At 44.4% G+C, this 15011-nt stretch overlaps 1 protein-coding gene across 6 annotated transcripts in view; it reads right to left on the reverse strand.

Moving 5' to 3' along the window:
- The window catches only part of SYNRG (synergin gamma), a 40314-nt gene that overhangs the window by 4891 nt on the left and 20412 nt on the right, over nt 1–15011 (reverse strand). For all 6 annotated transcript variants that reach the window (XM_051809385.1, XM_051809383.1, XM_051809382.1 and 3 more), the window contains 7 exons: nt 13799–14755; nt 5446–6045; nt 4925–5088; nt 4158–4211; nt 3319–3415; nt 2893–3041; nt 82–192 (listed from right to left, as the gene is read on the reverse strand). In XM_051809385.1, coding sequence (XP_051665345.1) covers nt 82–192; nt 2893–3041; nt 3319–3415; nt 4158–4211; nt 4925–5088; nt 5446–6045; nt 13799–14755 — 2132 coding nt within the window. The remainder of the gene's footprint in view (nt 1–81; nt 193–2892; nt 3042–3318; nt 3416–4157; nt 4212–4924; nt 5089–5445; nt 6046–13798; nt 14756–15011) is intronic.

The following is a 15011-nucleotide window of genomic DNA, read 5'->3' on the forward strand; positions in this document are numbered from 1 at the left end:
CCTGCCAACCCAAACCATTCTGGGATTCCATAAATGCAAGTCCAGACTGTAATTAAAAAGGAGTTTAACCATTACACTTACTTTACTTCTGGAATCCACGTTTAGGAGACACACTCCACAGGCCAGATCCTGGGCATTTTTAATCCCGGGGCGCAGCATGCAGGAGGAGAAATCCAGGGAGTTTTCATCTGGCTAAAGAAACGAGACAACAAAAGTTAGGCATTTGCAGTAACTGAAGAAGTTTCAGACATCAGAAGAAAAATGACTGAGTAGCAAGAGGCACAGTGTCACAGCAGCATGGCAGGGGTGATGTGGTGCATTCCCTCATCAGCTGCTGTGGGGTTCAATCAAAGCCATTAGGATGGGTTTGCCATCTCCAGCAGCACTAATTTATAACACTCAAAACTCTTGAAAAAGGCTGTGACTACAAAGGAAGGAATTCTTCAGCTGCACATTCCCCACATCAAAAGGGGAAGGAGCCCAGGCTGCTCCGAGCTGGGAGCTGGAGGAAGGCAAACAGTGGATCAGCAGGTATTTGTGCAGCTGTGGGAGGGAGGCACAGCCAGCTCTGCTCTCACAGCAGCACTGGAGAGGTGGCTGCTGCAGGGCTTATTGTCCTGGAGTCTGTTACTGCCTGAGCAAAAAAGGGCAGTTGTTATTGTTTTGGGGTTTTTTTTTGAACCTACAGTATGGCAGAGCAGTACAAAATGGGATATTAAGTTTAGCCAAAGCACCGAGTTCAGGTCACCAGCCATACACAAAGCTCAGGTTAAAGAGAGGCAAAGGATGGGAGAATAAGCCTGGAAATAATAAATTAACACAGTCACTTTTCCAGTACTGAACCTCAGATTTCAGCCATGGGATAAATGATCAGTTAAGACTTTGCATAAAGGCAGTAAAAAACCATTCAAATTTTGCATGAAAATAGTCATGTAAATAAAAACAATGACTAGAAGTGCAAGAAGCTTAAAAAAATGGTGAGATCCCAGGACATGTGTCTGTTAATCCACACTCTGGTTATGCTGCTCACGCTGCCCCGCTGAATGGCTGGAGAATAATTGGAATCCTGAAAAAAACACCCTTTAATCTCTAAGTAGATCAATCAAATTAATAAAGGCACTCTAATATTTGTTTACCAAATCCATGAGTGAAGCAAATGAGAAGGTCATCCTGCAATTTGCTGTGAAAAACCACAAGCCTGCACATAATTACCTTGTAACAAAATCCTTTAAAAGACAAAATTAACCTTTCCAAGCACATGCCTCGGAGCTGGAATACTTCTCTCCAGTTAATTGGCACCTCTGCATCATTTGGGATCCGTGACTGCAACGCCAGGGAAGGAGGTGTGGGTTCCACCCCTTCCAATGGGCCCCGTGGGGAAGAGAACCAGAAAAAGGGGTGATTTGGAGAATTATAGGAGCCAGGAGTCCCTGCTTCTCGGATAACTTCACAGGGACTGCGTGTCCATAGGAGCAGTTAATGTGCTTAAAATGTAGCTGGAGTTACCAGCCAGGAGCTGCTGCAGCTCAGAGAACACGTGGCCAAGCTTTGGACTTCCAGGTAATCCCTGTAATCTTCCAAGGAAAAGCACTTTAAGAACTATGTTTTAATCCACCTGTTTAAATCAGGAGAAGATCCTGACACCTTCTGGGATTGGTACTATCAATAACAAAAAGTTCAACAGATGCATCCAGGTCCATCACCTTGCTCTGTCGAGCAGCAAGAGATTGAGAGAATAAATTTCCTAGGGCAGGCTCTGTGCATCACAGGACATCACCAAAATACCTGGGGAGGTTTAAAATGTGCAAAAGGTGTGTAAAAAGGGGCTGATCATTTACAATACCCGCTTTGCAGGGAATGGCAGTGAGCTGGATGTGGATATTTCAAGCAGAAACCAAGTATTCCAGGCCTTACTTATAAATGATTGTTTACTGGGAAGCAAAAACCCTTTTGTGGCAGCAGCTGCAGTGCAAGGAAGAAGCCACAAATTAAACTGCTCAGTGCAAAGCTACCCATGGTAATGATGTGCTCAGTGGTGCTTGATGGGATGTGCTGATACTGAGTCAGAGTTAAAGGCTCCTCAGGAGTTAAAGGGAGCCATTATGCAAGTCAATATCGAGCAACACAGACAGATAATTACCTAAAAATACGAGTTTTACCGTGGTTAAAGAAAGTCATTTTGCAATTGTATTTCCTGCTACACAAATACACAAAACCCCCCAAGGCATTTAATGGCAGAGTGATTTTCCTGCCCTCTGTCTGTGTGTGTTCTGGGCCCCACTGTGCCCCTCTCCTCCCCAGGTCCTCTGCAGACCCGTCCCATGGGATGCTCCTGCTCCCCCCTCAGACCATCTCTGCCTGTCACACTCACCCAGGGATGTCCAAAGCTCTCCTGTCAGGGAGCAATGGAGCTTTTCCTGGCAGTTCAGGAGAGGAAAAGCAACTTAGTCCGTAGCAGGAACCAAAACAAACTCGGGCATTTCCAAATGCAGAGAGGGGAAAAACGGTTTAGTTATTCCTGTGTTGCTACACTGTGTGCTCTGGAACTGTGAGCATTAAAACTAATTGCAGGGATATTAAAAAAAACCAACAAGTTATGTCCATGTTATTCTAGCTTCATAAAATTGCTTATTTGAATTTTATTAAATTTTCCTTACTGGAGATGTCCACAGACACACAGGATATCACCTCAATCATTAAGATACTAAATAAGACCATTGTTTGTACATAAATAACAGTTTTCTTCGAGAGTTTGGATTTCACAAATAAGTGCATTTCCATCTTGCAAGAGAAAAAAACCACAAACTGTAAAGTTAGGACACCCCGTGAAGTCACTTTAAATACAATTATGACATTTCTTTTAGTAACCAGGCAGCTTATTTTTGGTCTTACCGTTAAAGCAGCGAGTGACATGAAGCTGATCAGGTTGTTCCACACTTTATCAATATCCTTCAGCAGCTGCTGGAGTTTCTCACTGCAAACAGCAGTTGCTTTGATGCCCAGTTCCACTCTCTTTGTCACTCTGTAGACTTCCACAACCCCTGTGGATGTAAAACACGGGGAAGGATTGCAAAGAATTCACTGGATGCCAGAACTTTAACTCAGAAATGGCAAAAATAGGGATGGCACAGGAGAGGTGGGTATGGAGGGTTAGTTCAAAGCAGGAGGTACATTTATTTAGCAGAACAGTTATTCATTATTTAGGTGCAGGCAAAGATTAAGTTAAAAAAACAATGCCATTTTGGGAAGACTGGTTCTATATTCCTGTTTTTAAGAGAAGAACTTTCAATGTAAAACACATGGAAAATTAAAACATACCCAGTAAGTATTCCATGCCTTGGGCAGACTGGATAACTTCAGTGCAAACAGATGAGCTACTTATTCCATTTAAGGTGTCGTTTGCTTTCTTTATGACCTGGTAGAAATGAATTTCATAAAATGATGGGGTTTTCTACCTTTAAATAATCATTATGAACAAGATTGTCCCCAGCAGAAACCGTTATACAAAAATAGAGGCAAATTAAATAAGAAATGCTTGTCACACTCCATCCCATGTTTTTATACACTCCTGCTGTAAGAAGATCAGGGGAAAGGATGAACATTTAAAACCTTAATGTATTTCCCACAGTATTTTGATTACAAAATAAGAGTTTTAAGAGCATGCATGCCTTGCTATCTAGTTTAGCAACAGCATTCACAGTTTGGGCTGTCTAATACTCAAATGCAAAGAAGGAATTTTAAGGAGAGCTGATCTAGCTGTGAAATATCTGACACTTGTTAGCAGCAAACAAATGGTCCCTCGGCACAGCACAGAAACAAACCTGTTCCTCAGGAACTCCTGGGGAGCCAGACACTGGTACCAGTGCTCTGAACAACACAGTACTGGGCACCAAAACCCAGAAACACTCCACTAACTAGTGAGCTGGAACCTTTAGGGGAAAGCCAAACTAATCCCCAGTGACAGGGAGATTAGTGTAGGGCATTGAGCTGAGGAGGTGACGCTGCTGCTGCTGGTGGGTGACAGCTTTTGGGCTTAAAATTGTAATTCCCAGGGCTGATTCCCACCCTTCCTCTGCCTGTTGGTCTTAAACACCGAGTGAGGTGGTTCCTGCAGGGATGAGGGAAGGATTTGCAGGAGGAGGAGGTGACATACTTACCTGCAGGGCACTCTCCAGGCACCTCTGCCACTCATAGGCATACCTCTCGCTTTCCTGGGGAAAGAAAGGACAGGCTGAGTCTTATTCCTGCACACATTTATTTCCCTTTCTCTGACACAACAGACACGCAGCAGAAAGGTATTTAAAAAGACTATTTGCAGGTCAGCCACGTGAACTTTTAATATCTATTCTTAATTTCCCCCCATTCTTTCAGCATCCTCTTTGCACCTGAACTCTAAAATTTGATTTCTGGGAATCAGAACTAGTTTCAAAAGGAAAAACATATATATGAGTAAAAAGTTTCATTGCACATACCTCCTCCTGACACGTTTGTCACAGTCTGCTGTTCTAGAGATGGGGATTAGGAGAATTTAATCTGAGTCCTTTTCCCATCCCTTCTCAGGATGAGCAAGAGAAATAAGCACCATGCAGCCAAAAAGTGATGCCATTTCTCAAAGCAAATGGTCTCTGTGCCAAAGCTGGGATTAGATTTAAATTGTAACTAATTTCCAGTCATAAGCTTAGGCTGCAAGGTCAAGTGATTCTGTGTTTCAGACAACAGCATTTTCCCACTTCACAGGACTTTCAAAGACAGGAGAGGAGAAACTTCCATTAAGAGCTGTTTCCACTCACAACATCCAACTTTACCCGGACGCCACCTTAGAATCACACCCCAAATTCAAACAGCTGAAGTGCCAAGAAACTGGATACAGAACAGCCTTGAGATCACCCTGATGATGTCACTTGTGTTACAGATAATTCCTTACCTCGACCTCCCCAGTCAGGTCCTTGTACTTGTCCCTGATGACGGGCAGCGCCGGCTTCTCGCTCAGAGTGTTCGACCGATCCCTGAACGGCTGTTCCAGGGCTGGCAAAGGTGAGGAGCGACTTATCTCCCTGTCACCCAGGCTGAGGCTCCTTTTATGAGACCCTAAAAAGTCAGGTCATAAACAACTTACTCCTTTACTCACAAATCACAGAGTATTTAAAATGCACGAGGTGGCACCAAGGGTTGTCCCACTCCTCCGGAAGAACAAATCCTTCTATTCACTCAGTGACTGGTATAAATTTCCCCAGTCTTCCAATTCTTACAATTTTTTGGCACAACAAATGCTTTTCTTCTAGAAAAAGACCCGCTCCAAATGCCACAGAAATCAACAAGAAGATTAAGGTCACTTCCAGCAGCCTCTGGAACAATCCCCATTAGCCAATTTTATAATTCAATTAGGAAAATTAGCCTTTGATGAGCAGATGCATCATGAGCTTCCTCCACCCTGGGCAGGCTTACCTTGCACAGACAGGTCAAAGGTAGCCAGCTCGCTCCTGATCATCTCTTCACTGGATTTCACCTTGCCTTGGGAAGTCGCCACCAAGAAGTCAAACTTGCTGATTTTTGGCTTCTCGCTTTGGAATTCCCCAAAGTCATCTGTGGATTCCCTTCGCAGCTCGGAGGAGACGCCGCCAGCCAGGAAATCTGCCTCCTGGGCTGTGTCAGCTGCTGCTGCACCCTGAGCTTCCGAGGAAGGTCTCGCAAAATCCCCGAAGTCTGCGATGTCATCGTCGCTTGGCCCGCCGGAGATTGGCCCGGAGTCTTTAAAGTTTGCAAAGGCTGCAAAGGAAACATCCTGTAAGGCATCCTCGCTGGAAAAGGTTGTCACTTTGGAAACTGTTGTCATGGTGATGTTTTCTGAGCTGCCAAACAAGGTCTCCTTCTTCTGGAGGACAGAAGTGGCCGCGGAGGATCCGCTTCCCGAGGGCTGGGCGAAGCAGGAGAGCCTCTTGCCCTGCTGGACGTCGTCTCTGTCGGACCAGTCGGAGCTCGCCAGGCTGCTGACTGCAGAGCCACTGGTGCAGCTTCCAAACGGGGCACATTTTAGGTCATCGATATCTGAGAGAAACAAACCCCCACAATTAGAAGCCGAAGTTCAAACGCTCAGCTCTCCACGCTCTCCACAAAAACAACTCGCCCAGGGGCTGAAAGAACTGGGAGAACAAACCCACGGGTTCTTGTTCTGGTGAGGCTTGAACTAAAGTTTGCACAAAAAACAATCTGAAAAATACCTGAGCATTTAACACAAAAATCTCTCAGTTTAATAAATGTAAGCCTTGACCTCTGAATGCTGTCTCAAAGTCACCATCCCACTACAGGTAGTGCAGAACAACTAAAAAAATAAAATCAAAGTTTCTGGCCAGTCCAGGCTGCACAGATCCCCAGTTCAGTTTCCTGGTTGCAGGATCTGCAATCAAAATATAAATGTTACAACTCAAACATCTTAACACGTTATTTCAATCTTATCAAACCCAGCCACACAGAAGACTGGGCTGACTTTTCCATACCTCTGATAAAGTATTAATACACCTTAATTTTACATTCCTGCTTTGATACAAATAACAAAAATGTGCTGTAAGAATCTAAGAAAACTAGAAATCCTGTTTAAGCTTATCAGAGCTCCTGCAGCGCTGCATGGCCGACTCGTCCAACTTCCAGGTGCCAGGACTGACAGGGATATTGGGAAGATCATGTTTTAACTGAATAAACAGTTTGTAAAAGCTAAGTCTAGAGAAAATCCAATTATTTTGCAGAAAGCTCCAAACATTTATACTCACCTGGTGATTACATGGGCCAATAGGTTCTTCTCCCTGCCACGGGCAGGGGTCAGAAAGAGCCTGCAGTGCCTGGGGGCTCTGCTGCTCCCACCCCACTGATCTTTCACCTTCACACTGAGATTGATCCCCAGTGAAGGCACAGAGCCAGGGGCTGGGCAGTTTTCATTAAAGCATTAAAAAAAAAACCAACAAACAACAAACCAACCCTCCTATCCTACATTTGGCATTTGTTTTCCAGCATTACCAATTGTCAGTTTGGATTAGACATCCGGCTGCACAGCGCCCGGGGTCCAGCGGGCTTGAGGTACAGCAAACCCAAACCACAAAATGTATTCTCTGAGTGTTGCTTGAGCTGAGATTCTGGGGATGAACACCGTGGTCTGGCACACTTGGGTTTAATAGAGCCAGGGTGGGAACAAGCTGACTTCCCAGCTGCCCTCTTTATTAGGTCCAGCCACACCAGCCTGAGGATTAAACCATTTTAACAAACCACTTCTGCCTTGGTTTATTCATTTCACTGGAAGGGCAGAGCAGGCCAGGCTTCAGGCTGCTTCCCAGGCATGACCCACATACATTGCTAATGAAAAATCTAACAAATATACAATATAATGATGGAGTTTAATGGGTCAGCCAGGCACTGTGTGTCATCCATCAGCTCTTCCCGAGGGTCTTCCTGCAGCTGCCAATTTGCCCACAACAGCATCACAAATCCAAACCGAGCCCCTTGCACACAGACAGCAAGATTTCAAAGTGCCACTTGAATATTAAATGTGCAGAGAAGCAGAAGGTAAACAGAGGAGAGATGAAATCACCTGCTCGCAGCAGAGCTGCACAGAAAGGAGGCTCCGAGGTGAAAGGAGCCGACGGGAGAGGGATCGGTGATTTATCACCACAAACCACATCTTGTGCTCTCGAGTTTTTGTTTAAAGAAGGGAAATGAAAGCTTTGCATGAAAGAGGGAGCCAGAAGCACCTCCGACATGTCAGCCAACTGTAATTAATCCTGGGATCTTGGAAATACCACCGGCTACCAGGCAACCTCTTTTTCTTTTGCAATTTGTGTTGACTCCAAAGCCCAGCAAAGATTTGAGCATTGCTATTGTTCCAGTGTTCCCTGGGAATGAAAGGGAAGAGTGATGATCCCACTGTGAGGACCTGCACACTCACGTCCTGTCGTGAATTATTCCTTTGATAACTGGTAAGATTTTGAGCTGCAAACACACCCTAAAGGACCAGGCCAGTGCACTCCTGATCCCATCCTGGCTCAGGGACAGGCAGGACCAGCAGCAGGCTCCGGGGGGAATCCTGAACTCGCCTGCAATCAATAGGTCACGGCAGGGAAGGCAGAACAGTTTAATTATTCACAAACTAAGATGCAAGATTGTCTCCATGAATTCAGGCAGACACAAAACCTCTGCAGAGCTGGGAGGGCTGAGGTGAAATGTAATGGTCCAATTCTGTGCATTTGATCTACCTGGATAGTTCCAGTAGGATTGCTCTGGTGAATAAACTTCCCTAAGAGTATTATATTACAGGAAAAACACTGTGTTCAGAGCTGCAAGTGTTTACAGCTTAAGCAGCTTGAAAACAATTTAGGGAAAAGTATGAAAAATAAGAATGTGGAACTGTCCATAATCCCAGGTAAACTCGCTTTGGGAAGAATTTTACTGGAGAAAAACCCACCATTTTGCTGTGCCATGTGCTGCACTTCAGAGAATCATTTGCCACAGGTTGGAGGTTTCTGAAGAGAGGAAGTAAAATCCTCCCCTTTGTCACAGCTATGGCAAAGCAAAAGGATCCTCTGAGCTCTTGGCACATTTGCTGCCTAACGAGGAGGAGTTTTACCCCCGACAGGTTCCAGAGCAGTGGCCACCACTAATAAGTGAAGCAGCAGCTCACAGGTGCACAGCAATTCTTGCTGAGCCCCGAGAACTCTTTGTGGAGTGAGTATCTTCATTATTGGCACAAAGATTGGTTTATTAAACAGCATTAAGAGCTGCTCCTCCAACAGCTTTTTCCCTAAAGAGCACAGATAGGTGTGGGCTCTGGTTACAATGTGGCAGCTTTAGCCTATGATATAATAAAAGCTCTGTTTTGCTGGTGAAAAAATTTAAATATTAAACATTTTTAAGTATGAATGCCTATCAGTAATACTTTTTGCAAAGCAAGAGATGATTAAGTAAGGGGAAAAATTAATGACTTCTAACTAAGCATCACACTTGGGCAAGACAGAGGCTACAGAGCAATCCCCTTTCCTCCTGGAGGACAGGAGTAAGAACAGGATCTGAACTGATGGGAAGCATCAAATTTTATCCAAAAAAAAAAAGAGCAAAGACTAAATCCATTCAAAATTTTACGAAAATTTTTCATTTTGGGGACACACTGGTTTTTTTGTAAAGTTAAAACCAAACCCAATCAGTATTTCTTCCAAACTGAAAGGTTTGGAATATTTACCATTTATTTTTTGGAATATTTACCATTTATTTTCAATCCAATTCTCCATCCAGTTTGAACTCCCAAACCCGAAGTCCAACCTGCCCAATCATCACCTGGGACCTGCTACACCTGTATGAGCCTGAGAGGATGAAATACAATTAAAATCCTGTTTCCCAGTGTTATCTCACAGACAGGAAAACTGGCCATCCCTGATTTGAGCCAACTACAATAATTTATTCCAACTACCAAGGATTAAGTTATGCCTGGAGGCCATTTACAAGCTGGAGCCTTCAATGTCAACAGCTTAATCATTCAAGAAAATGAATGATTTCATTGACAGCATTAGTGATTGTCTGAAGAACAGTGAAAAAGACAATTCCAGAGGACTGGAATAAATGTAGTGATTTTAAGCAGCATAGGAGAGTTTCAGGTTTTTACATTTCAGTGTCTGTTAAACCCTGATGAATGTACTGTAGCTCCTGTGCCCTGTTTTGGTTGTTAGGGTGACGCAGGCGGTGGCAGTTCTGCTCCCAGTGGAACAGCAGCAATCCTGTTACCCTGGGAACATCACCTGCAGCCTGAGCAACAATCCAGGGCCTGGATGGAGACAGGCACCACCTCCTCACCACTTCCAGAGGGTCTCTGCCTGGTAAAGGTGGGATGACACTGGAAGAATACGGAGTTGTGTGCACCACTGCCAAGGGTGTCTTGCCTGCCAGCAACCACAAAAATCCAAAGCCCATTTCTCAGCTGGGGGAGTCCAGGACAGCTGATAATAAGGGAATTATTCCCATTTCCTTTCCCTACAGAATGGAAGTAGCTAAGGTGGAAACCATCAAGAATGCTGACTGTAAAATAAATGAAAATTCAGGAAACAGAAAAGCCTCCAAACCTTATGGAATTACAGGATTTGCTAGTTATTTTTTAATTATCACGACAAACAACATTTCACAGCAAAATAAAGCCCCCTGAGCTCACACTGGGAGCTCAGTCCCACAGAGGCCCAAGGCAGCTGCTGCCCCTGTGCCCTTGGGAAGGCCATGGCAAACGTGTCAGAGACCTTCCCAGGATAAATCCGGGTGGATAAGCTCTTCTGTTTACAGAATTAACTTAAATGAGAGCAAGGGAGTGAATCTGACTGTCAAGTCTGGACAAAAATGCAATAAATGCAGTCTTGAACGTTACTCTCCCTCCTCCAGGTGTGATTAGCTGAACAAATACAAACAGCTCAGGCCCTGCAGAATTAGGTGTCAGGCTTATGTTCAAAGCTTTGGTTTAAAAAGCTTTAGGGCTGGGCGTGACCTGCTGATCTCCAGAATCAAAGAGGGCTGTTGTAGGTTGTTTTTTTTTATCCTTTTTCTTTTAAAGTCTCCCAAGCTCAGTGTAAAGAAAAGCCACATTCTGCTTCTTGGTCTGGTTTTTGCTCTTGTGGCAACCCCAACACCCCACAACATTTTAACTTTATTCCACATCTCAATTATTTTCAGCTTTTTACCTTGTCTGCTAATTTAATGTTAATCCTAAGCTGCCAGTGGCCCAGGATTTGGAGGAATTTGAAGTGACATAATTACAGGCTACAAATTGGCAGCTGTCATTCATGTCTGAATGTTTTGATATTTAGAAGGCAGGACTCTCAAAATGGTGTTTACTTTGGGGCTCTGATTAACTCACTTTAGATTAGCTAAAGAAATATCTGAATATTATTTAATGGGCCTCTACTCATAAAGGTCTAGAGAGCAACACAGTTTTCCAGTTCCAACTCACAGAAAAAAACCCTGCCATCACACATTTTCTCTACTCAATCCCTTTCAAACATTGCTCTTTCGAAAAATATTATTTAGGCTGATATGTAAAGTTTCAGAAGGTCACAGGGAGCGAGGTCAAAGCTTTGGAAGAGGAGAAAGAAGCTCACCCACACTCTGCTCTGCAAGAGAAAGGCACCCACTAGCTTAAGGGGATACTAGAACTTTAAACTTTGTATTTTTGAAGAAAAAGAGATACATTGCTGGTTTGCAACAAATCACACACATCCCCACGTTTTGAAAATATGCCAAGATAATATTTATTAACACAGCAGGACTTACAGATCACAAAAGATAGTGATACAGAGGAGCTCGGAAGGGCGGTATCAGAGTAAAGCATGCAGGTCAACACTTGCAGAAGAGAGATATCAAAGCAGATCTGAAAAGGCACATTCACACAGGAAATGTTTAGTTGAAATTAGACATTAGAAAAAGCAGCAAAAAAACCTGAAGTCGATTTAAAATATACAGAGATCTCCAATAATGCCAAAGGAAAAGGTACTTTACAGGTGTGTCAGTGCAGCAGAATAACCCTTTGGGAGCGCCCAGCCAGGAAGGGCTCTCACTGCAGGAAGGGCAGATCAGGTCCATCCCACATGAGGAGGTGCTAATTAAAATGCTTTCAACTCAGAGGGAAACGAAATTTGGTAGGAAAGAAGCAGCCTGGTTCAAACTAATAACATGCAGCCAGTGCTCAAAGGGTTATACGGAGTGAATGCAAGAGAAATCAGGCAACATTAGTATCTCCACCTTCCACACAGAGTTAGAGCAAAGTTTAAAGAGACTGTATCCCCCTTGGAGAGAGCAAAGCTGGGAACCTTTCATCCCTCAGAGGCCAAAGGATGTTGCACGGGAAGCAGCTCAAGGATTTCTTCCTAATTCCCAGCGTAAGCACCTACCTGCCCATACCTGGAAGCTCTGCCAGGGTGGAATCTCCCAGCCAGGGGACAAACAGCTCTGTGTGGGGATGTCAGACAGCCAGGCCACCTCTCAGCACCTCTGCCCTGCTGCTGTTCCACTGGAGCTGGGACACAGGGCTTGCAGGAATGCAGCTCTCAAGGACTAGTCTCCCAGCAGCAAGGTGACAAAGGGGTAACTGTCCCTTTTTGACATTAGATTTACAGATCGAAGGAAATTAGGAGGGGAAAAAAAAATAAATCTGCTTTTTAACATCATGTAAACTGGAAAAAAAATAAAAAAGGACTTGACCATCAGCAGTTCACAGCTTGAAATGCACCAAACACACAGAAAGGGGAGCACAGGGGTGCTCGTAGCAGATTGTCCAGAGCACGTTCTGCTACGAAATCCAGAGAGTTTACAAGGAGCAAAACCCTCCCTGTGGAGTAACATCTAGCTTGGCACCATAGGAGAATACAGACTTGTTTAATAAAAATAGCTTCTAATTAATACTTACTTCAGAGTTAAAAAGTTCAGCAACAAGCACATGAAGGGCTAACTCCCTTAAACAAACCAAAAAAGGCTTTTCCTGCCACAAATGGCAATTATTCATCACGGATTGCTGTGGCAAAAGCTCACGTCCTGTAAAGAGCTACAGAAGTCAAACTACCACTAAAAGAGGCTAGAAAAATATTAGGAAAAAGTGCTTTCAAACCCAAAGTAAACATTCAAGAATACACTGTAGGTGCTACGTTTTGACAGCTCACTCAACTTGGAATTTTCCCAAGCAGTAATATGAAAATTAAATGTCTTTGCTAATAAATTATTCCTGATATTTTGTACCCTGTTAGAGAGCATCTTCCACCTTAAAATTGCCAACTTAATTCTCACTCCTACTTAAAAATATCATATAATGCAAAATTACAGTACTGTATATTTTTCTCTACCCAAATCTGCAAAAAATGGAAGAAATATTTCATGTGGAAATAACCAATTCTTGCAGTAAGAGCTTTTAGATTTACAGTTTGTATGTTCCCCTGCTCAGAAAAGCCTTTGACTGCATAAAACTTGTTCTAGAACACAGTAATGGTTCCCATGTTGTTGAAGGCCACAGAACATTTAACTACAGCTTATCTCCTATGTATATATGAAAAGAAAAAGCAGGACACTTGGGAAATCTGTTTTGTGATATGTGGTCAGATCAGATGGTCAGTTCACTCCCTCAGGAATGATGTCATAAAGGGAAATTCAAGCAGGTGGAAACCTGATAAAGTAGAAGTCCCATGGTTTAAATTTAGGTCCCAGAGTTCCCAATCACGAGAGCAGCACTTAGAGCCCCTTGGCACAATGATTCCTATGAGGGATTTAACTCTAAAAGGTCTATGAAATACTCTACCTGCAGTCCTGCAAAAGCTTGGCTACACTGACTGAGCCCCACAATAAGGGGAATACACCCCTGGTGCTGGTGCTGGTGATTAGTCAGAGCCTCATTAACAGCCCAAATGAGTGTTCTGCCGACCCTTGGGAAGCCCCCAAGCCAAATGCTTTGTGGAAACCAAGATTAAAGTGAGACTCTGCCATCATCCTGCTGACTGAAATGGAATGACACTGTTTGCATTAGAATATTTTCCACTTGAGTCCCTCAAGTGCCAATAGCAAACAGGTACCAGTATGATGTTGTCAAATCTCAAAAATAAATTGACCTGGAGTTCAAACTGTTCTATTTATAGTCTTCTAGGACAAACACTAATCGCTGCCCTGCTGAGGGGCCATTGGCTGGCGGGGACACACACTGAGGGTCTTCCACCACTGAAAGACGAGTGCATAATACTGTAATTGAGCACAGAGAACAGACACCTCCACCACCTCTGCTACCAGAGCAATCTAACCAGTTCCTCACCTGCTGCTGGTGGATGCTGGCCACTAACTGTTGGCAAATCCAAAGAGCTATCAGACATGACATGCTTAAGATCTCCTCCCACATCAGCCAGTTTCATGTCAAACTGAACAGACAGCGCGTCTTCGGAATCCTCCTTGCCCACGCTGCTGCCGCCGATGGACGGCAGATCCAGGGATTTCACCGAAGCAGAGTCTTCTTTGGCCTGCTTGAAAGCTGCCACTTTGTCCACCAGTGACTTATCCACGCTGCTGCCCGTGGAAGAAAACTTGTTGGAGTGGAAGTCAGCAAAATCATCGTCGCTCTTCACCGAGGAGAGCGCGCTGTCCTTCGCCTCCTCGAAGCCCGCCCCGGAGCCTTCCAGAGACAGCTGTTTGAAGATGTCATATTTGGTGGGCGTAGCAGTGGTGGCAGAGCTCTGCCCACCCTTCACTGTGCTGGCAGACGAGCCAGCCTGAGGAACAGGACCGGCCTCCAGCTTAAGTGCATTGTATTTGTCATCCGGTTTTTGCTCGGCAAACCCGCCGCTGTTGTTGAAAGCCATAAAGTCTGCAAAGTCATCTTGTCCACTGGCTGATGCGCCGTTAGAAAACTCCCCAAAAAGGTTGAACTCTCCAAAGTCGTCAGCTAAGCTGGAAGTTTTGCTGGGTGCTGGCTGGGCAGTGGTGGCTGGAAGGGGCGGCGGGGGAAAGGAGCCCGGTTTTGAGGTGTTAAATGCAGGTGGAAAGGACGGCTGCTTGTTTTCTCCAGGAGAGGAAAAGAGATCCAAGTCTGCCAGATTCAAAGGGGTCTTGGCTTGTGTTTGCTGTTTTGGCTGAGCAGGCAGAGGAGGGAAGGGTGCAGGGAAGGTTTTGTCTTTTGTGGGTGGCTCTAATGGTGAGATACTGTCAGCGGTTTTGAAATCTGTGAAACCATCATCGACTCCTGCGGGCTTGAACTCTGCAAGGTTATCTCCTGGGACTGAAAACAGGGAGAAAACAACAGTGAAACACTGCAGCAACAAATACATCATACTCACACCATGCAAGCAAGCAAATTATTTCATGCAATGTCAGAAGTTTTTATGCAAACTATTTAAATTAAAGACCTCGGGATGCACACAGAACTGCAAACTCAACTTCCATGAGCCACACAAGTGTCAAGGTCAGCAATTCCAATATCCACTCCAGCAAACACTTAATTCTTGAACTCATATTAAGTTCCCTTTACACTGAGT

This window comes from Manacus candei, unplaced genomic scaffold, assembly GCF_025592945.1.
Source record: "Manacus candei isolate 608988 ecotype Guabito, Panama unplaced genomic scaffold, ASM2559294v1 h1tg000076l, whole genome shotgun sequence".
Classification (NCBI taxonomy): Eukaryota; Metazoa; Chordata; class Aves; order Passeriformes; family Pipridae; genus Manacus; species Manacus candei.